Raw genomic sequence first — 26150 nt, forward strand, 5'->3', positions numbered from 1 at the left:
TGCTACAAAAAAAAGTATTTGTATGATAGAAAATAAACAGTATTGAGTGGCTGAATGGACTCTGGTGTAAATATGAACTTGTATTATGTCCAGCAGATGGGGCAACAAATCCTGCCACACACACCTCAAGAAGCCTATTGTGTGAAGGACAGACTAAAAAGTCCACTATTAGTTTTTGTGTTGAGAATATTTGAAGAGTGGTTGCCAAAAACCCAGAGAGTTCAAGGGTTCCCAAAAAAAAGACAGAAGAGCTGAAAAGTTTTGAAACATATACTTAGTTTAAAGACCTCACAGCTACTTTTATCAAGTTGAGCAACATTTTTTTAGTCAATTGGCGCACCTTGGTGTTTGGCCTGCCTGCCGTCATATAATGCCATATGTCACTGAATGACTAATAATTACGGGAAAGCAAGTTGAAACCTGAGGCAGCTAAGTGCAAACATAAACACTGATGTTCCTGCCTAACCTGCCAAAGAGGCTCAAAGAAGTAATATGAACAATGACTCTGGTTTCAGTGAATAAATCTACAGAGAGGGTCCCTTTTTCTTGTATACATTGTTACATTGACTCATCTCAGCTGTCGATTGGTGGACAGAATCTTACTTGAGGAGTGATACCTTGGAGTAAAGGAGACTTCCAGTGGGCTCCAGCCTCACTCATTGCGTGCCATTTCAGAAAACTTCACACCAGTTGACCTCTCCCCGAGTGACCAATTACCTCTTGTGTACCTTATGCCAGCAACATATGGTCCACTCAGCCCCCACTCTACTGGCACAGCATAAAGTCAGGGGATAAATGACTAGAACAGGCCTCACAGCCTGCACTGTATGCAGAACAGAGGGCCCACTGCCAGAAGAAAGAATGAGAGGAGGGGGTTGTGCGTGGAGGAGACGGGGTAAGGCTTTAGTTGAGCTTATGTGAGACCCTGCTGACCTTAAAGGACGTTTGTAACCAATCAGGGTAAACAGTTTATATAAAACACTACAGATATACAGTATATAGGCTTCTCTGAGACTCAGAGAAGCCTTCTCCCTCTGTGTGAATGGTATTGTTGTGTTTCTTATGAATAAAATGTCTGTCCTCTTTGTCTCACTGTCTTTGTGGTACAGAGAAGGATGTGTGGCCCAGCTGGAAAATTGCTCGTCTTCCCAGATCCATATACTTTATATATGTTTGCACTCTATGTAATTCAGATTATCATTCAGTTTATCCAAGGTGTTGTCTTACAATTAATTTAGTTAATTTAGTCTACTCTCTGTGCATATGACATAAAGTGGAAGAGGAAAGATCCCTCCTCGGTTTAGTGAAAGTTTATCAATACTTATTAATACTTTTTTCCTACACACTTTAAAAAATGGTTTAATGTTTTGAATGCAGGACTTTAACTTAAAGTGGTGTTTTAGTATTAGAATCTTAATTTACTTCTTCCACCACTGCCTCAATGATTGGTTTCATGTGTCTTCAAAATAGCAGCTTTTTCTACACCGATCCCTGAGATGAAGAGAACTCTCGCGAGATTTGCTCAACGGACCCGTTGGCCTGAGGTTACAGAGGCGATATCTCGCGCTACCTGAGCCCTCCGTGTCTCATTCCACCACGGTCAAGCCTGCCGGCAGAGTTCCTGTTCTACAGCTTCACTTTAATCATTTCATTTGGAAACTTAAAAACGGAATTTATATTTATAACAACCGTCGTTTTATTTATTTAAAGCAAACGCAATCGTCTAAGCTAACTTCACAGGTAAACCGTTGGTTCAAGGTCGTAATTTTGTACAGAAAAAGGAATTTCACATAACAGCATTTAGCCGGGTCGTGCTAACAAAAGAAAATCCTTTCTCTTCAGAAATAATCCCCCATTACTCTCTTTAGTTATGAGTCATGTGGTCGTTGATAATCCACACGGTCTAGATCAGCAGGTGAGTACTTTTAATTCCTTACTTGATTATTTGTTTCTTTAAAAAAATGTGTTTTTTTCCCGTCAACTCGCACGTAGTTTCGACAGAGAAAGAGGTTAGCTTCGTTAGCTTAAGTCGCTAGCCTCCAGCTAAGCTAACGCTGCGGCTGCTAAAATGGAGGTGAAACGATGTCGCTGTAGAGAAGAAGATTGTGATGGCGGAGCTCGTCACTACGCTGGGAACTAAGCGTGTTAGTTCGGTGTTTCGCTTTTTTGGAGAGGCTAACAATTGTTAATGTAGTATGAAACTCAAATTGTGTGGAGATATATTTAAATTACGTGAAACCTATAAGGTTAGCTAACATTTATGTGATTCTGCCGGTGTCCTACGAAGTTAGCCCGGCTAACGTTGGGCCTTCTCGACCTGAAACGTGGCGCAGGAAAAAAATGTTGGGCAGCGATTTTTTTTTAGCCACCATTAATGTTTCTGAAATGTAAACTCTCTCAAGTAAATAAACCATTTAGTGAGTAACGTTAACCACATCGACTTAGATTGTACTGTATGTATTAAAGTGATCTAATAAACTACTAACTTTTGTTTTGTCTATTTAATTAGTAAGCATTTCTGTTTGATGGTCGCATACTACGTGGTTGTGCCATCATGCCATGGCGGTAGTTGGGTACATTTATCCGTTTTAATAAGCAATTAAACCGGTTTAGTATTGGTTTGATAGTTGTTTGAGATATTAAATAGATTATCAAGTTATTTAATCAATAGTCATCGTGTGTGTGTGTGTGTGTGTGTGGCTTCATTGTCTATTATTGATAGTTTCTGAGTTAACTGCTAATCTCAATTTAAACCAAATGGCATTCTTACAATTTCCCCTTTTTTTTGTAGCTTGCTGCCCTAGACTTGAACTCTGCTGACGGACAAGGCGGAGGAACTGGCAGTAAGTAATAAAGCAGATCTTACTAAAATACGTCAATGTAATAAATTGATGACATAAGCATTAGTTGATCCTCGTGTAGTTTTCACAATCTGCTACTTCTGTATTGATGACTGTAATAAAGTGGCTAATGCAAACCACTGGTGTTCTCTAGTAAATGAGACGTGTAGAATTACAATATAGTATTACTGATTTCCAATAGTGGAACATTATGCCACACAATCAACTATTGACAGGAAAGGGTCTTGTATTTATACCGTCAGTTTGTCAATAATGCCAATATTAAGAATGAGTGTATTGTATATGGCACATGACTCTTTTTGTACCTCCATCCAGGGCGTTACATTCCACCTCACTTGAGAAACAAAGATGCACCTAAAAACGGTAAGTTTAATCAAATGCTCTTACTGACCCACAGTCAGACCATCAACACAGGTCTGGCTTGTGGTGTTCTTCTGAGTGTTTAAAGCCCATCAGAGCAAGGTAAAAGCAAGCACAATTGAGAAAACGGGGTTAATTGTGTCTCAATTGATCTTTACCAGCCAAGACAAAGATGTTCTGCAGTGTTTTTGCTGCTTCCGATTTATTTTTCGTCTTTTAGAAGTGCACAGAAAGAGGGAAAGTCAAGTCGTTTTTCTGTGCTTATCTTGGCTTGAATGAAGTAGGACAAGTGGTACTGTCCTACCCTGAAACGTACACTCCAGGCTGATCATAAGGAAGAGAATGAGGCAAATTTCTAAATTATGTCACATTTGAACTTTTGTCATTGGTAATCTTTCACAAGTTTATTCTTGTATCTCATGTGAGTAAGAGGAGTGCTAGCATTTGGCTGCTCTGATGAAGGGGAATGTGGAGGGTGGGTTATTTGTAACAATGTTTTTGTAGCTAGGATGAGGTGGTTTTGAAGTTTTTATCCTGTACTTGTTGTGCCTCTTAAAGGCGTTAAATCAAGACAAATGCTGTGCCTGGCATAATTTGCCAGATAATTTTACTTTTAAAAAAAAAAATCTTGGCATAATGGTACTGTGTCATTGCACACTTGACGTTTTTTTCTCATTTTTACTGTTTTCTCATTCCACAGCAGGAAATGCTTATTCCGCTGGTAGACAGTACGGTTATTCAGTGGCACCAGTAAATCTCTGTAAGTCCCTTCTGTCTGCTTTCGCTGAGGGCAACTTGCATTTCCAGATGCATGAAATAGCCATTTTACACACCAGCAAAGCCAGTGTGAAGAGGGAGAGTTTTCAAGCTGTACACTTTACAGTAAAGATTAATGACGAGCTCATGATTAATTAATGTGCTTCTCTCTCTACTAGGATGCTTGCATTCAAAATATGTCATAAATAATGGGCACTTTTCTATAAGTATACGCTTGCTGGGTTAATGCTTTTCTTGACTGTAGTGAGTGGAATTTTTTTATCTATTGAAGCATATGATTCTCTCTAAAAAAAAAAAAGTGTTTTCTTCAATTGTATATGTAAGCCCATATTTCACCTGCAAATGTCCCCCAAGTTTCTTCTAACCAGTACCCACAACCATGGCAGGCAGAGTGTGAGCAAACACTCCATAAAATATCTATACAGCAGGAGGGATGACTGTAAGATTGGTGACTATTAGTGTAGTCAAGCCCAACACTCGCACTGTATGCGTCAGTAGTTATGGGTCTTTTTATAGCCTGCTTCCCTACCTTTGCTCAGGTTACCCAAGACTGGCCTCTCAAGAGTTTGCCTTTTACCAGGCCTACAGTGGGGGGCGGCGAAACAGATGTGGTATACTTTGACCTCTACCTGCATGCCATCTACTTGTTGGCAGATTTACATAGTGTGTACATATATAGCTGAACACTGGGGCGTAATCAATGTGCCCTTGCTTTGTCATGGTCACTTGAGAAAAAAGCAGCAGAAATCTGGGCCTAACGGTGTTAAAGCTTGCAATTAAAGCTGCTTATGATGCATGGGGATGGTGCCTACAAGACTGCACTGCATCACTAGTGGCTGTCTTACTAATAATGAGCCGATGTGAAAGTAGGGCTGGGCGATAAAGCTTTTCAATAATATCCACATTTTTACACTATGCCACAATATGTCTAATATAACATAACTGTTATTTCACCCGTTGATGCGTACTATATTTTTCAAATGGTGGTTTGTATTTAATTGGTAATTTATCTTATAAAATTGACTGAAAATTCGTCAAATGGCTCAATGCATAGTGTGTGTATACACATACCGCGAAACATCAATGCCCTTACCTCATCACATATAAACTTAATTTGGTGCTTTATTACCTTTTGTTCTCTCCAAACAAAAAGACACGCCTCATACACACACACTCCATCAAGAGAGTGCAAGCCGCAATAAATCGAGTATATTTGATCCACTGCATTGTTCAAACATTCATACCTTTTTAACCTCTGTTAATTGCAGTCATGAAATCAAATTAGGGATTTTATTTTGCAACAAAAGCTCTACATTGCTGCATTGACATAACTGGGAAAATAATCCGTGGTTCACATGCGCGCCGAAGGAACCTTTAGCTGGTTTGCACTGCATTTCATGTGCAAGTGTGACAATGCACCAGAAATGTTCTTTTGGGCTAGCAGACTGTCAATGCCGAGTATAGCTCTTGAGTAAAAGGAGTCTTGCAACATGTGGTTGTTGAAGTTAAGCCGGCTTGTGTTGCTGCACAAGCGCCTCCAGAATATGCGGTTAATTTGCTGTCGAGAGAGGCGCACCTTGCTACCAACGCTCACCTGGAGATGTGAGACCGTTCTAGGGGACATACTCAAACAGTTTTCAACCAGTGTTGTTGGATTCACCAAACCACTTGTAGCTCATACTTTGCTGCAGAGGAAATGGAATATTTTCGTTTCATTATGAAACTGTGGCGGGAAATAAAAGACTGTCTGCTCGCCCCAGTCTCTGCAATTCATTGGAAACACGGTTCAGGGGAAACTACTTGAGCCTTTTACTTGAAAGCTACACATGATGTGGTCAATCCGACATTGCTTAGAGAAGGAGATGGTTGCTCTACTGCAGCTTTCATGTGTTTGGTAGCTAAGATGCACCGATACGGGCCATTGCAACAGACGGCTTTGCGATCAAGTTAGAACTTGCGTTGTTTAAGTAGCGTTGTCTTGTTTTTGTCCATTTTGGTGGGTTGATGAACTGTCTAAGAAAGTTGGGCTTTCACACTGCTGCACGGTGTGCTTTGCAATGTTTGCAGATTGCACATTCATCATTATCTGATACCCGTCCGAGTGACAAAATTTCACCACAAATTGCGTCGCAGTCGTTTTTTTTTTTTTTTTTTGTTTTTTGGTACATGAATTAAAATAGATTTGAGCTTAAGCTTACCATTTGCACTCAACAGGGGGAAAAGTCTGAATGCCACATCTGTAATTGTATTTATCACTTTCTTGCCTATTGTGATTGCGATGCAGCTCTGAGAGGCCCCAAATTTCCCCCAAACTGACCTGTTACCATCAATATGGTACATTTTGAGCGTGTTTGGAAAATACTAGACAGTGTAGTTTTATTTTTATTTTTTTATCATTGTATGTTATGCAATCAGTATAGGAAACACAAAACTGGCACATCCTCCACTTTTTGAAGCTATGGATGGATCTACAACACGGGTATGAATATAGATCCTCACCTGTTGACCCACAGGTATGAATATAGATCCTCACCTGTTGACCCACAGGTATGAATACAGATCCTCACCATACTAGATCTGTGTGGCCGGTCTGCCCAGTCATGTTATTGTGACATAGCCTCAGGTGTAGAACTTGCTTTGCTTTTTTTGCCCAATTTCTTTTGAACTATTGGATGGCAACATGACAATGTTGCTTTTTTTCTTTTTTTTTTTAGTAGGTCAGTCTCCAAAAGAGCGACTTATGGCTAATAGGGAGTCTGAGTATTTGCTTTCTGACACAAATGTGCAGCATCGTGCTCTTTTCCTCTCAAGCCTCTCAATTTTTTTTGTCTTTCCACAAAGATACGCCTGGATGGGACGGCGGCCGCAGCAATGGATTTGTGAATGGTTACCACGACAATCGCACAAATGGGGGCTTTGGAGGGCGGGGACCCCCTCGCAATGATAGAGGTGGGCGTGGCGCCTACCGTGGTAACAGGGGTGGAGGCCCGTTTACTCAACCATTGCAAAATGCAGGTGGGAAAACCCTGTCATGCCTTAAAATGTCAAACTATAGCCCTGGTTTTTAGAGTGACGGTGTAGTTTTAAGATGGAAACTTCGCCCTCCCCCACCCTTGCTACACATAGTTACATTAGCAGAACACTACTCTGCAGAATGGATTTGCAGTTATAAAAAAATAGATAGCTGTCCACTTACGGGAATGATCTTTGCGCCGCTTTTGGTAAGAAAGCGGCGCCATCTGATGACCGCCGATTTGTACAAAGGTGTCGCTGACCGGCTGTGTTCGTTACAGGATTTAGTGGAGATGGCAACTGGGGAGGAGCTCCGAGGGATGCTGCCTACAACAGCTTCGGTGGACGTACAGACAGATCCAAGTCTACCTTCTTCAATGAACGTGGGTCAGGCGGAAGGGGAAGGTGTGTAACATTAACATTTGATAACGTACTGTGCGTTGAGTTTCTGAGCCAGTAATAATGGGCAGATACTGTTGTATTAAATAAGACATTAAAGGGTTTCTTTTGGCTCCACACATTAACACACTGGTTATGTGTACAGATATGAGCGTGGGGGCTTTTCTGGCGGTGGAAGCAGCCGGTGGGGAGACGAGTCCAATGACGATTGGTCCAAGCCCACTGCTCCCAACGAGCGCCAGGAAGCGTAAGAAAGATTTTTGCTCACAGATAACACAATCACAAATACGGCAATCTTGTATTTGGATTCGATCTCAACTTTTGCTAATGTTGTTTTCCAGAGAGCTTTTTGCTGCAAGCAACACTGGGATAAACTTTGAGAAATATGATGATATTCCCGTGGAGGCAACCGGAAGCAACTGCCCTCCCCACATTGACAGCGTAAGTCTATATATAGAATTATAGTTTTTAAATAGAAACGTGCCTTTTTACTGACTGTCTGGTTATTCTGTAGTTTCATGATGTGGACATGGGCGAGATCATCATGGGGAACATCAACCTGACCCGCTACACCTGTCCCACCCCGGTTCAGAAGCACGCGATCCCCATCATCAAGTCCAAGAGAGACTTGATGGCTTGCGCCCAGACTGGTGAGTATTTCTACATATTCTCAATGCGTGCAGCCTTAAGTAGACAACCAGCCTTTTCTCTTATTAGATTATCATTGGTCGAGCTTGATGTATCATTTAGCTTGCACCTTTTGGCTCCATGGTTTTATATTTTGTTTTAGGTAGTCTAAAGTAATCGTGTGTCTTCTAGGATCTGGAAAGACTGCTGCTTTCTTGCTGCCAGTGCTTAGTCAAATTTACAGCGACGGGCCAGGAGAGGCTCTGCAGGCCGCCAAGAACAATGGACAGGTATTGGGTGGCGGAAAGAAAATGCACAATGATTGAACTTATCCTGCCATTCGATTGCTTACTTGATGGCTAATGAACATTTATTTCTTTCATAATCAGGATAGTGGAAGGTATGGCCGCCGTAAGCAGTACCCACTCTCCCTGGTTCTGGCTCCCACCAGAGAGCTGGCCTTGCAGATCTACGATGAGGCGAGAAAGGTGAGTGACTATCCGACGCCACATAGAAGAAGAGAAAACTAGTTTTGCCTGAACATTGAATATGCATCTTAAAACATTTCTTTTCCTTTCCCCCTACATTGTAGTTTGCCTATCGCTCTCGTGTGCGCCCCTGCGTGGTGTATGGCGGTGCTGATATTGGTCAGCAGATCAGGGAGCTGGAGAGAGGCTGTCACCTGCTGGTGGCCACACCTGGACGTCTGGTTGACATGATGGAGAGGGGCAAGATCGGTCTGGACTATTGCAAGTCAGTAGAACACGGGGATCCATGAAGAAATTTTTTGTTGAAACAACAGACTCAATACTTGTTATTTTAATTTTGGAATTAAATGTGAATTGCGTCTCTGCAGCTTCTTGATCCTGGATGAGGCTGACCGCATGTTGGACATGGGTTTTGAGCCACAGATCAGACGCATTGTGGAGCAGGATACGATGCCGCCTAAAGGCGTCCGCCAGACCATGATGTTCAGTGCCACCTTCCCCAAGGAGATTCAGGTAGGTCGGACGGTCAATAAGTTTAACCAGTCTTGCTAAATGTGTTAATTATCTGCATACTGATCTGTTTAAATTTATTTGCATAGATCCTCGCTCGTGACTTCCTGGAGGACTACATTTTCCTGGCAGTGGGCCGTGTTGGTTCCACTTCAGAAAACATCACCCAGAAGGTGGTTTGGGTCGAAGAGAATGACAAGAGGTCCTTCCTCCTTGATCTGCTCAATGCCACAGGTGAGAAATGCATCCGTAATTATGAAACACTCATGACGGTCACATAGGGCTCTAATCCATCATCGTGTATTTCTCAGTCTGCCACATATCAAGCTAATATTGACTTAGCTTCATCTATGCTAACAAATGTTGTTCATTATAGCAAGACCTTGCCGTGAAAGATAAAATGTATAAACAAAATGTCATACAGGGGTGGTGAGCAGTCACTGAAATAACTTGCCGTGTTCAGTGGGTTTGCGTCTCCATATTGATCTCAAGTTGTTATATTTGTGTACTGAGAAGTCTTACGTTTACTGGCCGGTTTGGTTTTATCTTAGTTATTCCCAGTGATGTTCAGGAAAATGTGCCAGAGGCCCCCGAGAAACCCGGTAAGTGTGAACATATCATAATTTCATTCTGACCCACAAACCAGAGACATCACATCCCACAGTCCATCCTGTCCCTCTGCTTCCCAGCTGACATGCTGTCTCACCTTTTTTTGTTCCTTTCATTTCCAAAAAGAGCTTCTAGGACCAACGATAGCATTTCCTTGCATTCTGTTGACTCAAATTCTGCAATGTTACTCAGTCTCTCTCCTCTAAAAAGGAAGTCCTTCCTAGTCTTAGAGTTGGTGCGTTATCAACACCGGTGCTAAGGTCAGCCGACTCGGCGTGACCACGGTGGCTGGTGGTCGTAGAAAGAGCTCTCAGATGGCTGTGACGGATTTAATGGCACCAAACTGTCACTTCTAGAGGTCTAGTTTAGACCGTTTAACTGCCACGAGGGAGAATAAAAAAAGGACCGTATTAATGTTTCTTTTGATGGTGTGCTGAGACATCTCTCGCAATTTTCGCTGCCACTATGAAAGGCAAGCTACGGTGCAATTTTCTTTTTTTGGACAGCCTGGTAAAGCACACTCTTGTCTCTTGGGTGAGGAGCCTTGGCGGTGGTGAACTGCTTGTAAATTGCAATCCAAGTGACCTTTTTCCAACTTAAAACTGAGCTAGTGTAACTGGGCTGATGTGGGCTTCATTTTAAAGTTCCGGTGTATCCCTTCACCCGTCAGCCCTTTTTATTATATTAAATATCTTACAGTTCAATAATTGTTTAAACTAAGGATGTCCCAAGCCAAACTTAAGCACCGGTATCAGTTATCTTTAGTACCATGTGCAGAAAACCTGAAGCCATGGTTCTCAATTAATAGTTGTAAAGCTTTTTATGCAATCCATGTCTCCATTTTTAAGTTGTCATTTGGTTTTCGATTGTCATTTACATCATGATCTTGTAATCGCTGGCAGTTTTAAGTTCCTGCTCCCATCTTTTAGTTAGAAACATCCATCTGTACCCAGTTATCAATGATTTATACTCCCTCTCTCCCCCCTCCCCTTTCGTGCTCTTTATCCTGCTCTCCTCCCGTTTTTGTCTCGTCCTCCTTCTTGCTTCCGGCTTCGCAGGCAAAGAGTCGTTAACTCTGGTGTTTGTGGAAACCAAGAAAGGAGCCGATGCCCTGGAGGACTTCCTCTACCACGAGGGTTACTCCTGCACCAGCATCCATGGAGACCGGTCCCAGAGAGACCGAGAGGAGGCTCTGCATCAGTTCCGGTCCGGACGCTGCCCCATCTTGGTGGCTACAGCTGTAAGTAGTCATCGTGATTTTCCTAACTGAGACCGTCTTGATTGGTTCCAATTAAATGAAACACTAAAACAATGTTTTCCTTTTTTCTTTTTTCTTTTTAAATTAGATTTGTGTGCTCTCTGTTTTCTTTTAATCGTGTAATATCTTTCATGTGAGCTACTGTTGTGAAATATAACATCATTGCAACATGGTTCCTCTGGGCTCATTTGAAGAAGCTTTGTTATGCTGAACTTGTATTCTAAAAAGTGCAAATATTACAGTATCATAACTAGAAATGATCCCCATGAATGTAAGCTCAACGGCTCTTTTGTTGACTGTTTTAAAAGGGGGGGGGGGGGGGGGGGGGGGCATTATACAAAATGCCTTTTAGGGGAAGAAATGTTGGAGGAACGCGGCCAACTGGGTCATAGAGCAATCTGTGGCTTTGGTTGAACAAACTTTTTTTATCTGCTTATCAAGTTCTACAAGTTATTTGAACTGTGGTCAAAACGAAGCTCTCGACTGAAAGTTGTTTGTTGTGATCTCACCATCTTCAGTTTTATAGTATTTTCTTCTAACTTTACTTTTCTAATTCCTTATTTGTCCAGGTGGCTGCCAGAGGTCTGGACATCAGCAATGTGAAGCACGTCATTAACTTTGATCTGCCCAGTGACATTGAGGAATACGTTCACCGTATTGGCCGTACGGGACGTGTGGGCAACCTTGGTACGGACTTTTTTCATTCCTTTAGTTGTTGTTTTTTTTTGTTTGTTTTTTTTAACAAATTTTCAATCGGTTATGTCGATCCATATTTTAACATCTCTATATAATCTTTCATTATTTTGTGCAGGTCTGGCCACGTCGTTCTTTAACGACAAAAACAGCAACATAACCAAAGATTTGCTGGACATTTTGGTGGAGGCCCACCAGGAGGTTCCCTCCTGGCTCGAGAGCCTGGCCTACGAGCACCAGCACAAGAGCACCACCCGGGGTGGACGCTCCAAGAGGTAATTGTCTCAAACAGGGACACATGGTCAGGTGTTAGTCATGTGACAAACGGTGCTCCTTTTGGGCCTCGTTAATGTGAACTTGTGTAGTAAAACATTTGAACTCTTGCTGCTTTGCATTGTTCTTCTGGATCACATCCACACACAAAAACCTACTTGGCTTCAACCACTTGTGATATTTAAAAAGTACCTTCATAAATTCTGTATCTAACAAACGTACGTTGTTGTGAAGGTTCTCTGGCGGTTTCGGAGCTAGAGACTACCGTCAGACGTCTGGTGGCCCCGGAAACTTCACTAGCAGCCGTGGTGGTGGGCGTAGCTCTGGAGGCCATGGAGGAAATCGTGGCTTTGGCGGCGGAGGAGGTACGACACCATCTTTCCCCTTTTAATCTGTTTAACACCATTAAAACATCCATGTACAACCTAAAACAATCGTATATTTGATTTAAATAATGCTGACTTGATCCTCCACAGGTGGCTTTGGTGGCGGCGGCGGCAACTTCTACAACAACGACGGCTACGGAGGCAACTACAGCCACTCTGGTAGTGTGGATTGGTGGGGCAACTAGTCGCCATAGGAAACAGGTTGCAATGCCAACCCAAGGGAAACCACATGTTAACTTAAAGCCAGACCATAACAACAAACCCTCCCTGTGTAGCTTCACTGACACACAGTACATTACCAACCCTGGTTCTCTGCCATTATGCTTCTCTCAAAACGGAAGTGCACAGCACGAGGCAAAGGAAAAGTCCACCAGCACGTTTGATGCACCGGAGAACGCAGAGATTCGCACACCTCAGAGTGAGCATGGATGCTGACATGCATTGTCCGATAGCAACTTCGGGCTTTCATTGTTAAAAGTATTTTTGTTCTTTTTGTGGACAAAACAAAACAAACAAAACGAAACAATCGAATAACCTGAGGATCATTTGTATGTTAATGTACTGTGCCTTTTGGAATTTAGACAGGAAATCTATGTTTTCATTTCACCAGATGAACATGGCCAAGAGCTCTAAATTTGATTTTACTATATTGTTTGGTGAAAAAAATATTAGAAAGGTAATATAAGCTTGGACTTAATCAAACCTTGGCAAACACTCTGGGGTATTGTGGCGCTGAGTCATGATTCCATTTGAACTTCAAATTTATTGCAGGAACATCATGTAGCCTTTTCTATAGTCAAACAGCTAATGGAGCCATTACTACGTCTAACTCAAACTGGGCCGCTCTGTGAGGCAACCGTATTTTAATCCTAAGGGACAAAGTTACATTGTTTTTCTCTTTCTTTTTTTGCTCACTCTATCCTGGACAGGCTCCTTTTTATGGATATGATAGTCTTTGAAATAGCCATTCCTATTGTAATCTTAAGAAACACAGAAGTCATTAAGCTCAGTGCCAATGATCGCTGAGGTTTAAACAAGAATAATCACTGCTGGAACTTGTTACTCCACACTTTTAAATTGACTTGACAGTGTTACGGCAGCTAGTACGCTACCAAGTGCTAGCTACGTTAAGTGGGCGGTGTTTTTTGTTTATTTTTACTTGAGACATTTTTGGTGCAGGTGTGTGCAAAATTGAAAAACTGGAGTCAGTTTTTTGATTTTTGAATTGTTTCTCTACAAACATGTATCAAAACAAAAAATGCCTGCCATCTTGAAAGTGAAGTTCAAAATGGCTGCATAAAGGACCACAGCATCGGGAGGGCATAGCGTGGTGTTAGTGTTTACTGAATCGACCGGCAACCACGAGGCCCAGATGGTATTCTACGCTTGCAAGTGTTTTGTTTTTTGGTCAAGGAGGAAAGACACGTGAACTGAGTCGCAGGCTTAACTTAATTACAAACGTTTTCTCTTTTCAAGCTGCGTTGGAGGCATGGTTCATCTTAAAGAGACAGGGTTCATCTTAAAGAGACAGGCATTTGAGTGATCACTGAGGTTTATCAATTAAACAGCGAGGAGACGGCGGGGTTAGAGCAGCACTTCGACCACTGGGGTTAGGGGAGCGGGGGGGTAGGCGCGGCGTTAAGTGCACCGCCATCGCCGAGTTTTGGCTTTGGTTTCCATTGCTGCGTAGTGTAACTGTGGAGGGGGCCAAAGGCGAGGGGGGGGGGGGGGGGGCGGGGCAAGTGGCCACCACATTGAAGTACTGTCGGGTCCTCTGGGAGTTCATCTGCTCAGACGTATAAAAATCTGTGGCTTCGTGAAGCCGGAGCAGGCTTTTCCTCTCAAAGAGGAGCAGCCATCGAGAGGAGGAGAGACGGGGCGTTTCACCTCAAAATGCTCCCAACTTTCTCATCGGGTGTGTTGTGCCTTGAAACCTTTTTTTTTTTTATTTTTAAGAAACTGAACTATAAGCGGATGCACTGACAGTGTTGAGAACTTGAGATTGAATGGTGCTACTTGATTTAAGTGTGTAGGCCCTTGTTCGTCGTGCCCATCAAGTTTTACAAAAGTTCTTTTATTGCACATCTAGAGTTTTATATAGATGTCTTGGATATGTGTCCTTAAGCTTCCAAATATTGTGTGTGAGGAGATTGTGAAAAACGCAGCTTGTTTACAAAGGGGACAGGTTCTAAACGTTTAAACCAGGATTTATTTGGGACCAGGGGATTTAGCAGTCGGGGGGAATTTAGCCATTTGCACAGATTTCTAGATTCTACTTTTGCTGCTAGTTTTGTGTAATTTATTAAGCATTTTTGACAAATATTTATTTTTGTAAGCCTCAAAGTGATTCTTTGAAAGTTTCAGTAACTTGACCAAAAGACAGTACAAAAAACACTGGCACTTGAATGTTGAATGTCACCTGTTTGCGTGAAATTTATATATTTCGGGGTAGTGTGAGCTTTTTAATGTTTAAGATACATTGGACTCAGTAAATAATATCCACAGCTGTTTCAGGGCCTCCTCGTGGCCAGTCATCTCTATTAGATTCTATTAATTGGTCAACAAAATTTGAAATGGAATTGAACAAACATGCCAAGGTTTGGAATATAGCTGTCAAAAGAGCAAAAAAAAATCTTAAGCATATCAGTGCTGAAGTGTTCAGATTCTCCAATTGTGTGCATTATTGATTCTTTACTCTAATTTGACCTGATGATTATTTTTCTCCAGTGAATGTCTGGCACATGGCAATCCTTAAAGAAACAAACATGTGGTTTATTCTCATTGTTGTATTTGCATAATATGAACCCTCTGGAGTTCCCTCTGAATGTAGAACACGTCTGCACAATTGATTTCCAAGGCAGCTGTTGGAATTAGTTTGAGATGAACGGGAAGGTTCTGTGCAGGTTGTTGCAGGCAGAACCCGAGACGTGTTCCACATTCTCCAGAGAACCCCGGAGCTCTTTAGACGTAGACTTTGCTTTCTGTATTAGCTTATAGGCTACTGCACCGCATGGGAAATACTCAGCTGTGCAATTGTATGATTTTACCAAAATAAAATGTTTGAATGCAAAAATTATCTGGAAGAATCCAGCATGTTTCATGAAGACTTGTTTACTGTAGTTGTGCAGAGAAGACCTGTAGCAGCAGCCTGTTGCCTTGTGTGGATTCCGGGTGGACGGGCGGCAAATATTCAATTTGGTAGAGATTGGATGGGCTTCATTTCTTTTGAGAAAAAATATAAAGATTTCATTTGTAAATGTATCTGTGTGGATTGTGTTATTTCCTCAAACCGGTGTTAAGGCCCAGTAACAACTGCTAACCCAAACACAGCAGAGTGTTCTGTTCTCAAAAGGTCCATCTAGACTCTAAAGCAGTCAAATATATTTTAGACAGTTTCACGGTTGACGCGTCTTTGAATTTGCGGTGAGGACAAAATATTCAAGTCACTAGAAGTGATCAATGATCCCCAGGTGACCGTCTCATCACTGTGACTATAAACACACTGCATTGAATGCATCCGCACCACATTTAAAGGTACATCTTCTGTTGTGATTTTAAGCAAACGCACACGTACAAAAATGTGAGAAACAAATTGTAATTTGCAAATGAAAGACACTAAACTCATGGAATTTAGATGTTGCAGAGGGAAAGAAAAAGGCTTGCTACTAAAACAGAACATACTTCGATGTACTTCAACCCACTTAACCTCTGTGGCTCTTTCCTGTGCTCAGAGCCAGGCGAATAAAATGAATGTAGGCTGACTTCCATCTAGCAGTTTCAGGTTCCTGTCATGACTTACTGTGACGCTTGAACAGAACGGATCCGTTACTGTTTTTAACAGATGAGTCAATGGGTCTCTGGGCACAGACTACAAAAGGCCCCGACACCTCTCCCACATAACGGCAAGACTCACTGACTCTGTGAGGCTTTGCCTCTTTTTATTTGTGTCCATTTAGTCATTTAGTGCCTTTTTAAAGACATTTTTTGCCTCTTAGTCATTTTGTGTCTTGTGTTTTGAGGTAATTGTGCATCTTCTCTGGTCTTTTTGTCTCTTTGTGGTTGTTTTGTGTGTCTTTATTGTCTTTTTAGTTTTTGTTTCTTTGTGGTCATTTTGCATCTCTTCATGGTCGATGCGTGTCTCCAGGGAGGGACCCTGACACTTTGGGCCCCGGGGCCTTTGACCACCCAGTAGGCCCATTCATTAATCCATCCATCTTTCTACTATGTCAAACAGGGCCTGTGCTTTTGTGCTTTAACAAAGCAAAATGCCAGGTTTAAAAAATCTTTTTGGAAAGTCTTTCAGTACGAGTGGAGGCCTTTTGTAGCAGCATATTAGTGCTCATGGTTTCAACAATCGCGTGTGAAGCGTTAGTCTGTAGAAGTGTTGCAGTCGGACCAGGTGAGCTGAATCCCCTGACGATCAAATCCAGAGAGTTGTCTCCATTCACTCTTCCAATGGTAACCAGATGTGCAGAGATTAGGGTTTGTGTGGTGAAAATGATCAACAACAGAAAAGAAAGCTGACCTGTATTTGATGCCTCTACAGATGGCGGGAGTGCAATGAAAACCATGTTTACCAAACCACTTTTTGGGAGTTGTTTTTTTTCATGTTACTCTTGAAGGGTCACATGGCCTCTAATGTGCTGAGGTTTTATAACCGCTGAGCCAGTGACGCCCATTAAAAACCCTGTTGTATAATATCTGTGTCATTCTGAAAAATACTGTTTTAGGGACCTTTCAGTCGGGTTTCACACTTCCAGCTCTGCGGAGGAAGACGGTGGTCCGTGTGCAGCTTGAACAGCAGAGTAATCTTAGTCAGCAAATTGTATTGATCGCCTCTCCCATCAGATCACTTACCGCCGCTGGTGCGCTGATCCCCTAATCCATTTCAACATCTGCATTTCTGATAAGTTTGTATGTCCAACTTCATGCTGCGAGTGTGTGTCGGTGTAATCTGTGTGTTTCCAAGTTACCGCTCTGCCTCGGCGGTTTGATCCGAGAGCTTCGCTTTACTTCTGTAATCCTGCCGACCGCCCAGCTCCATCCATCACTCCATCCAGGGGATTTGACTGCCATTAAGAGATGGCTTTTTGGTGTGTGTGTGTGTGTGTGTGTGTGTGTGTGTGTGTGTGTGTGTGTGTTATGGAACACACGCGGTGAAGGGGAGGGGGAAGGATGAAGTGTAAATTCACAGCCGCACACACTTTTGCTGGAGGACAGAGTCATTCAGAGGCATCCGTCATGCGGTTGATGGTGCAGCGTGGAGACTCGGACGGGACGGGTGGGATGGACCCATGCAGGAACACTGGGGCCTCGTCTTTCAACACACATGGATGCAACCGTCTGGAAAGATCTACAGGTATGTCGCTTCCATTTCAGCTGGTTGGTTAACAGTTGTGATGTTCTGTAAAGTAGCTTCCACAGAGATTTGTCTTTTTCTTTACAGGATTGTAACTTGTCGCTAGTTAAAGTTAAAGAGTCAAACTTGAGCTGAAACTATGTCTTTCAAATCACCTGCAGACTTTCAACAACAAGGCTTTGGGACGTTTATTTATATAATTCACGACAGTTCATCACTAAGTGCTGCTGTGCTGTTTTTGTGCCGTTTCAGACCTCCGTTAATCCTGGCATGTCCCAGATGAGAGGCTACAGTAATGACTGTCATCACTTTCACTGGTCAGTTTCTATCCCTTCACTCCTCTACTGTGTTTTTTTTTTTCTCTCCTCATCCTCAGCTGTATAAATGCTCTCACAGCCTAAACTGGTTCAGGGAAAGAAGCCGAGTTGCACTGTCGATCCTCATGCAATAATAATAATCGCTTAGGTAAAAAAAAAAAAAAAAAAGAAGAAATTTAGAATTTCTTCCAATGAGCCATCCAGTAAACACTGGTTTGACTCCATCAAAGACATTTTCATCTACAAGGATTGACTGATCAGCCTAAAAGGCGGTGGCGAACGCAAGCTAACGTGAACTGGATCGAGGTGAAATCCGAAGCACAGACAATGCCTATTGTTATGGGGCTAATCTCTGATGTAAGCTGCTCTGTCTTAATCACATCATCGTTTCACCAGCGGCTCGTAAAGAGACAGTTTAGGCCTCAACGTGACTCAAACCTCAAATCAAATTTACTGATATGATTTTTGCAGCTTCTTAGTTTCTTTGCAGCGAATCGGAGTAAAGAAAAGTTTAAAAAGCAGGTTTAATAAAAGCTATAAATAAAGCCAAAATGTGGACTGAGGGGATCAGATCTTGTTGCAGAATATGTGTATGAGGAAATGTTGAGTAAAGCTAACGTGAAAACGAATTGACATAAAAATGAGATCCTTTTAGAAGCTGTTCTACAGCTTTCACACATTTTGACTTGTCAAACTCGGGTATCACGACTAACACCAGCTGTGACCAGTCCAAAATGTCTGAAAGAATCCTACATGTAATGCTGTAACTAGTGCTGCTTATTATCCAAAATATAATCTTACTCCTGCTTCACCGTCAGTGTACCAGGAGAGGCTGGTGTCATGTGAGCGTAAAAACTCCAGCAATTGTTATTCGTCTGTTCAAAATGAAGCCAGCAGCTGCTTAGCTTAGCTTAGCACACAACATTTAAATAGACATACAGTAGGTTTGCAGTCCAAAGTGTTTACTGTAAACACTTTCTGTCCTGATACACAAACAGCCCCCATTGCATTTGGTAGTATTGATCCTAAAATCTGTGATAAAGAGTAGTCTAAAGGTTCTGTGAGAGCTCTGTGGATCTAAGCTGTACTCTCATTAGAGGTCTACTTGAAGTACGTCTCAGCTTATTTCCAGAATCCTATGTTTTGAGCAAAGACATCTTTGTCTCCGTCTGCTTATGGAGGTTTCTTTGCAGCACAGCATTCAGGACCGACTGTTGTTTTGATGCTTGAACCCTCCCTCCGGTGCTCTTCCAGTCTCTGTGCTGTGCCTGCTGCCTCAGGCGGTGCTGGCCCGCTGGGCTTGTGTGCGGGCGTGTCCGGCCTCTTGCTCCTGCACACAGGAGAAGAGCTGCAGCGTGCTGTGCGACCGCTCCAGCCTCGCTGAGTTGCCCAAAGAGTTCCCCTGCGAGGCCTCCGCCATCAACCTGGACAAGAACAGCCTCAAGTTCCTGTCGGAGAGAGCCTTCGGCACCCTGCCCTCCCTCAAGTCTCTCTCTCTGGACCACAACAACATCTCCTTCATCACCCCTGGAGCCTTCAAGGTCCGCTGAGGTTTTGTGTTGATGTTTGGTTGCTCTTTTCTTTTCTTTTTTTAAAGAGAAGCAGAGATTATTAATAACATGTTTTCAGGGATTTGTACTGAAAAATGAAAAGCAAGGTGTTGTCTGGGAGTTTAGGACGGTGTGCAGTAGTGTGTGACAGGCAGGTTTCCATTATATGAAGGACAAGGCTGACGTTCCTTCTGTGGTGGACTCTAGAAGGATTCATGATATTTACCTCCAGCAGAAAGCAAAGCGTACACTCTCTATTCTCTTGATTTCTCTCTCGGAACAACAGCAAAAAAACACAAAAAAAACCTTTTATTTACTTACACCATGTGACATCCAGAGTTGTGGATTGTTAATGTTTTATTTGCTTAGCTTTTGAGATTTTGAGAATTTGCCACTAAGTCAAAAACAACGGAGGTGAATGGGATTAAAATGGTGGAGCTCAAACCATCTCAAAATGACAATTTTGTTCAGAGCTTTGAGCTGCTTTGTGCAACCTTTCACCTCCAAACCTGAACAAGTAAAACCAAACGTGTCTGTATGATTAGATAGCGATAGGTTTCAGTTAGATAACAGCTTTCAGAGTAAACTACCTCTTAAAAAAATTGTTTTTTTAAAAAGCACGAAAAAAACAGACGCTTGTTTGTTCACCAATGGTCCTTATTTCCACAGAAGTGTTGTGTTGTATCCTGTGAAGCCCTCTGTTGCAGAGAAGTATTTTGTCTTGTTGATTTGTAGCTTTGTCTGAAGATATCTTTAGTTGGGGGTCTTGTAATCTTTACAGCACCTTGTGAAACTACATATTGAACTCTGCATATTGAACCCGCAGGGCCTCGGCAACTTGGTAGAGCTGAAAATGGCGAACAACGACTACATCAGTTACCTTCATACGCGGACGTTAACGGGGCTGAAGAAGCTGGTGCGCCTGGACATCTCAAACTGCAACCTCTTCAACCTCCCTGACCGCATCTTCCTCGAGCAACCGGTGCTGAAGGAGGTGCTCTGCTTTGAGAACAACTTCAGGAGGATCCCCGGAGCCTTCAGAGGCATGGAGAACATGACTCACATCTACCTGGAGAGGAACAAGATCGAGGCGGTGGCCTACAACTCCCTGCTGGGCCTGGGTGGTCTCAAGTGAGTCACAGGCTGGAAGATGAATTAACTCACCAATAGTCTACTTATTAGTAATAGTAAATATGAACTAGATCTTGTTATTAGTGACTTTTAAGAAGGTAAACATTACATTCGGCAGATGTCAAGTCTCAAAATACAAGAATTTGCACATCAAATCCTGTTAAATCAAGATATTTTCCTAAATGACTAGCTGTGTCACACTGTACAGTGTTGCCACTGGTGGCTGGAAGATATACTCCCACTATAATACTACAGAATAGAACAGTAGTAGTACCTTTAAGCAACAACTGGTGAAATACTCCCTGTACTGTGGGTTCTTGAAGTAAAAGTCTCGCTCTGTTTCTGCAAAGACAATGTTGACTGGCAGCATGTTCAAGACTTGAATGGACAAAAATGCTCTTTAAGTTAAATCATCAATCAAAAAGATGTCAATTATAACTTTAAATGTGCATATGGTAAGAAATGTAGTTATTGTTTTGTCCTCAATTGCAATTGAGCTCTTTCCATTCTATAAACTCTTTACTCACTAGCACAAAAATTGCGTATTATTATAAAGCAAATGCGCTGTTTCCTCCTATTGGAGTAATATTTGGTAAGAACGACTGTGTCCAGCTGTTTCAGGAAATGAGTGTTTATAGAAGAGGAACTGTGTTTAAAGATTTAAATCTTCAGGAGGATTAATGGGCTTGAGGTTAAAGACTGGGTTAAGAAGTATTTGACTATTTCTGTGTGTTTTGGTTTATGCAGGATTTCTGGGTGTTGTTAAGCATTCCTTTAATATTTGTGATTACACGTCTGCCTGCATCTGGTCGGTTTTCCATCTCTAGTTGAAGATATGTTGACCTGAAAGTACCTGATTTGCGAATTATGGCGAAATGGCCTATGGTGAAAGAATCTGCCTAAAGTCCTCAGTTTGGTCTTTTAAACATCTTGTCTTCCTCTTATTTTAGGTACCTGAACCTCCAGGAGAACCGCATCAACGTGATCCACGACGGAGCCTTTCAGGACCTTGTGCGTCTGGAGAACTTCTACTTCAACGACAACCGGCTGTCCGATCTGCCCCGGCTCGCCTTCAAAGGCCTCGTCCGCCTCAAGATGCTCAACCTTGGGGGGAACCAGTTAACCAACGTGTCCAAGACCTGGTTCGGTGACCTGGTGGAGCTGGAGGTCCTGTACCTGGACAGGAACCAGCTGTTAAACATCGAGGAAGGCACGTTTGAGAACCTCACCAGCCTGATCACGCTGCACCTGAACAGCAACAACCTCACCTCTCTTCCCTTCCCTGTTTTCCGGCCCGTCTACTTTCTGGGCCGCCTGTTCCTCTTCAGGAACCCCTGGGAGTGCGACTGCTCCCTGGAGTGGCTGAAGGAGTGGATGGAAAGCTACAAGCTGGTGCGGGACATCCCCTGTGCTTCACCTTCCTCCGTGGCGGGGCTGGATCTCAGCGAGGTGGTTTTCGCCCAGGTGAACGGCTCGTGCGTGGACCCCGGCGAGCTGAACCTGACCACGGCCTCGTCGGAGATCGCCTCCACCACGGAGAACCGCTTCAACAGCCTCATTTCAAAGATGCTCCAGCAGGAGATCAGAGAGGAGATGGGGAACGGCACGGAGAGCCTCCGCAACGGGACCCTGCAGGGGCCCGAGGACGGGCAGCTCTCTGCAGGGGTCGGAGGGCGACGGGCCCAGGCCGGCCCATCCATTCTCTGCTTCGTGGCAGTGTGGCTCGTCTTTGATCTGATCGGCCGGTCAGATATGAACTACTGTCTTTCTTGCACATGAGAACAGCGGGAAAAGGGGGTTTTCTTAGTAGCTTTTTAAATTGCCGACGAGATAAAAGATGTTTTCATTTATCCACGAAAGCACAGAGGACGTGCGGGTTGCCGGTGTGAGTCCGCACTGCCGCACATAGGAATGGGAGGTTTTCTTTCTGTCGAAGTAACAGCTCGGTAAACTGAATATTACCAGCCATCCTCAGAGGGAACGCTGACCTTGACGTGGCGGGATTTATTTTCGCATGAGCTACAATAATCTATGATATTTATAGATTCATATATGTGATGCATATCTCTCATCCTGGTTCATGAGCAGCTACGCCAAAGCTGTGCGGGATTCGTCTCTACGATCACAGAGTGTTGATTACTGTGGCAAAGTGATGAAAATGTATATGTGAACCTCCACCTTGTGTTGTTCTAACGCTCAATTTCAATTCATATTATGTAATATCCGTAGCGTTGCATATAGTCTGTTACGAGTGTTTTGTTTTTGGTATTTTGATTCATATCGGTGTGTAAAGTTGAAGAAGATAAGAGCTCCTGTAGTTATCTCCTCAACAGATGTCCTCTCTGCTCCTCTGTATTCATTCAGCTCTAAATGTAGGTTCGCCAGCTTTTCCATAAATGCATTAATCTTCTTATTGCATGCGGCTCAGTGCCGCCGCTGCTGCTGGTGTAGGTTACGGCGTAATGGAGGGACTCTCTCGTTGCTTTCACCTCTCTCTATGCCGGGGGTGTGGTGGGTGTGATTGCCATATGTCAGGTTGTGGATGGGGGAGGGGAAAAGTGTCAGAGCATGTTAATAATGGGATGAAAAAAAAAAAAGCTTTCAGGTATATTACATTCCAATCAAATGAACTGTTATTAATTTGCCACATATTCTGCATACTGTTCGTTGTGTTTTTATATACACATGCATACTGATGTGTTGTCTGTAGCTGGACTGTTAAAGGATACCCCTGTGCTAACACCAGCCACTGCTTCCTTTGGACCCCGGTGAATGTTAGTAGTTTGGTTTGGACAGTCAGTGATTCGGTTCATTGGTGTTTTAAGACAAAACGTTGTGTCACATGATATATTTTTTTAAATAATAAAAAAATAAAAAATAAAAAGGAAATGCTGTTGAACTTTTGACGTGCCTGCTCAGTGACTTCTTTCGGAGTCGACCCGTTTATGGCGGGGAACAGCAGTTAATCTGCACACTGGCCCGTTGGCCCCAGACAACTGGGGAGGCTGGGAGCTGCTTCTCATCCACCATTGTTCTCATGCAGCTGTCTAGTTCTGTCTGGCTGATATGGAAGAGGTGTTTTCTGGTATGAATCTCACAGCGCAACTGTACTGTAGGAAAATATGGTAACACTTCATTTTGCGGGTCCAGTCCAGTTTCCTGGAAAGAGACTTGCACTAATTATAAGGAATTATTAAATAAAGATAGAAATAATGTTCTGCGATAGCTACGGTATTTGATTTTTGTTTGTGATTTATAACTTGTTTTGATAATATTCTCAAAAGTACTGCTTAAAGATGTTTGGAAGAACTGATCTTAATATTGAAGTTAATATTAATTTATTCTTGGATTCTTTTCTCTGTGTTTGTGGACTTGTGCTTGTCTGTCCTGTAGACAAAATGCACATCTTTGCATTTTCATGTTACCTGCTTTGAACTGACTAAAAAAACAACGTGATTATGTAAGTCATCATTTGGAATAATTAGTTGAGTCGTGTCTCTCTGTTTTCTTTTAATTGTTACCAAAGTAAATTGTCAATTCAAGCTCCTTTTTAAGGACTTTCTGGTGAAGTATATCAGCCCTATCCTGGGGAATGAATTGGAAACAGTGAGACTTTTAAATTCAAGACTAGGAATCGTCCTGCATGGATAATGTTCTATAATGTGTGATGGGACCTGGATGTGTAAATAACTGGCAGATCATGCGAAAACCTATTTTAGATAAGATTGGATTTAATATGAGATTCAATTTTATTGTCATCGTACAAGTACCGAGCCAACAAAATTCAGTTCAGCATCTAACAGTAACGTGTAAAAAAACAGTAAAGTGCAGAGTAATGTACATGTGTGTAGTGGTAATATATTGTATAAACAATAAATATATATACGATATGAATATTAGTACACACAACATAAGTGAGATATATGCAATGTGGACAGAAGACAGGGCTCCCTTATTATCCAAACTAGTTCACTGACACTCAAAGCATTCAAAATGTAAAGTCGCTGAGTCGGTGAAACGTGAACCAGTTGTTGTGGTTGTAAATGGTATTATCAGTTCCAACCGTTGAGTCCATAAAGTACTGAAGGGAAATACAGGTGAAGATGCATCCACTGATACTATACTATGACTTTTTATGACTTTTTTATGACATATGTGATAGAACATTCCAAGTACTTTTCTACTGCCACTTCTCCTATGTGCTTTATTCAACGTTAGACAAGACAACATAGGACGTCTGCTACAGCTTCCTTCAAAGGAAACAAGTAATCACAGAATGTTTAACTTAGAGGTAGTAAACCACAGGATCGGTAGATTAGGATCGGCTGTAAAATGTTTACTGCAGGAACTGTTGTAGATGTTTACGTTAGAAGCAAAAACAGATGTCTTAGTGAGAACCCCGTCCCCCCGTCCCCCGTCCCCCCCGTCCCCTGTGTGCTGAGGTGCTTAAAAGCAAGAGAGGCGCTGCACACTTGGACTATTCTGCAAACTGTGCTGCAGTTTATGTTTTTATGACATACTGTGCTAGAACTTTTTTTAAAATACTGTACTATGACATTTTTTATGACATACTATACTCTGACCCACACTTACAGACACAGCTGTCCTCGGTCGACTGTGTCTCTTTTTCAGATGTTAATGCTATGGGATTAGGCAACAGTCAAACACAGTGTTCAGGCTGCCTGCCATTCATTCTAATCACTCACTTGGACTGATTGAAATCACAAAAAGCAGCACTTCACTGAGAAGTCAGCTGAGTTCACCTGAAATATGCATGACCTTTCTTCGAAAAGAAAAAAGAGATTAAAACGATGATTTCATCACCAGAATGCTCACTTTTATGCTCCAACACCTTCTGTTGCGATTCAAACGTAGTCATGATGCAGATTCTCCTGATATGTTGGTGGTAAGAACCTGAGCTAGCTGTGTTTTAGTGTGGCTGACGCTACATGTTTGCTTGTTGTGGGTTGTTTTGTGTTATTTCTTTAGTCGTGTGCCGTCCCTGATTCAGTTGGCGACACCTTTTGCCCTCAATAATCCATTTGCCCTCAATAATCCATTTTTTACTGGATTACTGAATTCTCTCTGCTTGTACAGACTCTGTTTTTCTTTTCTTCTGTTTTTATTGCAGAATTTGAGATTATTGTAGTATTTTTCTTCTGTAAAACTCAACAAGAGCAGAGGTCTGGTAATTCATCTTTGAGCTTAAATGAGAAAAACTGTCTCACTTTAAACTGGGGTATGGTAACCAATACTGCACAGAGTTTACCAAGTGATAAAACGCATTGACATTTTTATTAATCAGCAGAATTACTTCTAAAATTATGAATCTTCAGAGCCTCTATGGTGGTGGAGACCGTGCATCTTTTCCAGAGAATCAATCCGAATAAAACTTAAATGATTATTTATTAAGGAAAAATATACAAAAAATACTGTTTCCAGATTCTCAAATGTCATTAATAATTATTTCTGTAATTTTTTAACATAATTGGCAGATTTATTTATCATAATTATTTCAGCGATTTCTGCACAAAATATGA

At 42.3% G+C, this 26150-nt stretch overlaps 2 protein-coding genes across 7 annotated transcripts; both read left to right on the forward strand.

Annotated features, from left to right (window-relative positions):
- Positions 1-1593: 1593 nt before the first annotated feature.
- Positions 1594-15514, forward strand: ddx3xa (DEAD-box helicase 3 X-linked a). 6 transcript variants are annotated; one of them, XM_068702193.1, is made up of 21 exons: positions 1594-1740; positions 1843-1915; positions 2792-2843; positions 3177-3224; positions 3922-3981; positions 6840-7013; positions 7292-7415; positions 7555-7656; positions 7751-7850; positions 7924-8059; positions 8229-8326; positions 8426-8524; positions 8629-8789; positions 8893-9037; positions 9124-9268; positions 9586-9636; positions 10702-10883; positions 11471-11588; positions 11713-11869; positions 12102-12232; positions 12344-15514. In XM_068702193.1, exons 2-21 carry the CDS (start codon positions 1871-1873, stop codon positions 12436-12438), a joined length of 2223 nt encoding a protein of 740 aa, XP_068558294.1. In that variant the 5' UTR covers positions 1594-1740; positions 1843-1870; the 3' UTR covers positions 12439-15514. The 6 variants fall into 6 exon arrangements, with proteins under 6 accessions (XP_068558294.1, XP_068558323.1, XP_068558303.1 ...); XM_068702222.1 differs by having other exon boundaries at positions 1594-1915; positions 6840-6947; XM_068702202.1 differs by lacking the exon at positions 9586-9636 and having other exon boundaries at positions 1594-1915.
- Positions 15515-17907: 2393 nt separating this feature from the next.
- nyx (nyctalopin) lies at positions 17908-22389 on the forward strand. The gene is made up of 4 exons (XM_068734828.1): positions 17908-17929; positions 19184-19470; positions 20306-20610; positions 21561-22389. Exons 1-4 carry the CDS (start codon positions 17908-17910, stop codon positions 22387-22389), a joined length of 1443 nt encoding a protein of 480 aa, XP_068590929.1.
- The last annotated feature ends 3761 nt before the right edge of the window (positions 22390-26150 follow it).

This window comes from Cebidichthys violaceus, unplaced genomic scaffold, assembly GCF_023349555.1.
Source record: "Cebidichthys violaceus isolate CVI_PGR_0920_01 unplaced genomic scaffold, fCebVio1.0.p SCAF_11, whole genome shotgun sequence".
Lineage (NCBI taxonomy): Eukaryota > Metazoa > Chordata > Actinopteri > Perciformes > Stichaeidae > Cebidichthys > Cebidichthys violaceus.

Coding starts and splice junctions, on each gene's coding strand:
- ddx3xa (XM_068702193.1), top strand. CDS start 1,871: ATGAGTCATGTGGTCGTTGATAATCCACACGGTCTAGATCAGCAG. Junction 9,038..9,123: donor CCTTCCCCAAGGAGATTCAG/GTAGGTCGGACG, acceptor TTATTTGCATAG/ATCCTCGCTCGTGACTTCCT. Junction 11,589..11,712: donor GGGACGTGTGGGCAACCTTG/GTACGGACTTTT, acceptor TATTTTGTGCAG/GTCTGGCCACGTCGTTCTTT.
- nyx (XM_068734828.1), top strand. CDS start 17,908: ATGACTGTCATCACTTTCACTG. Junction 17,930..19,183: donor GACTGTCATCACTTTCACTG/GTCAGTTTCTAT, acceptor GTGCTCTTCCAG/TCTCTGTGCTGTGCCTGCTG. Junction 20,611..21,560: donor CTGGGCCTGGGTGGTCTCAA/GTGAGTCACAGG, acceptor CTCTTATTTTAG/GTACCTGAACCTCCAGGAGA.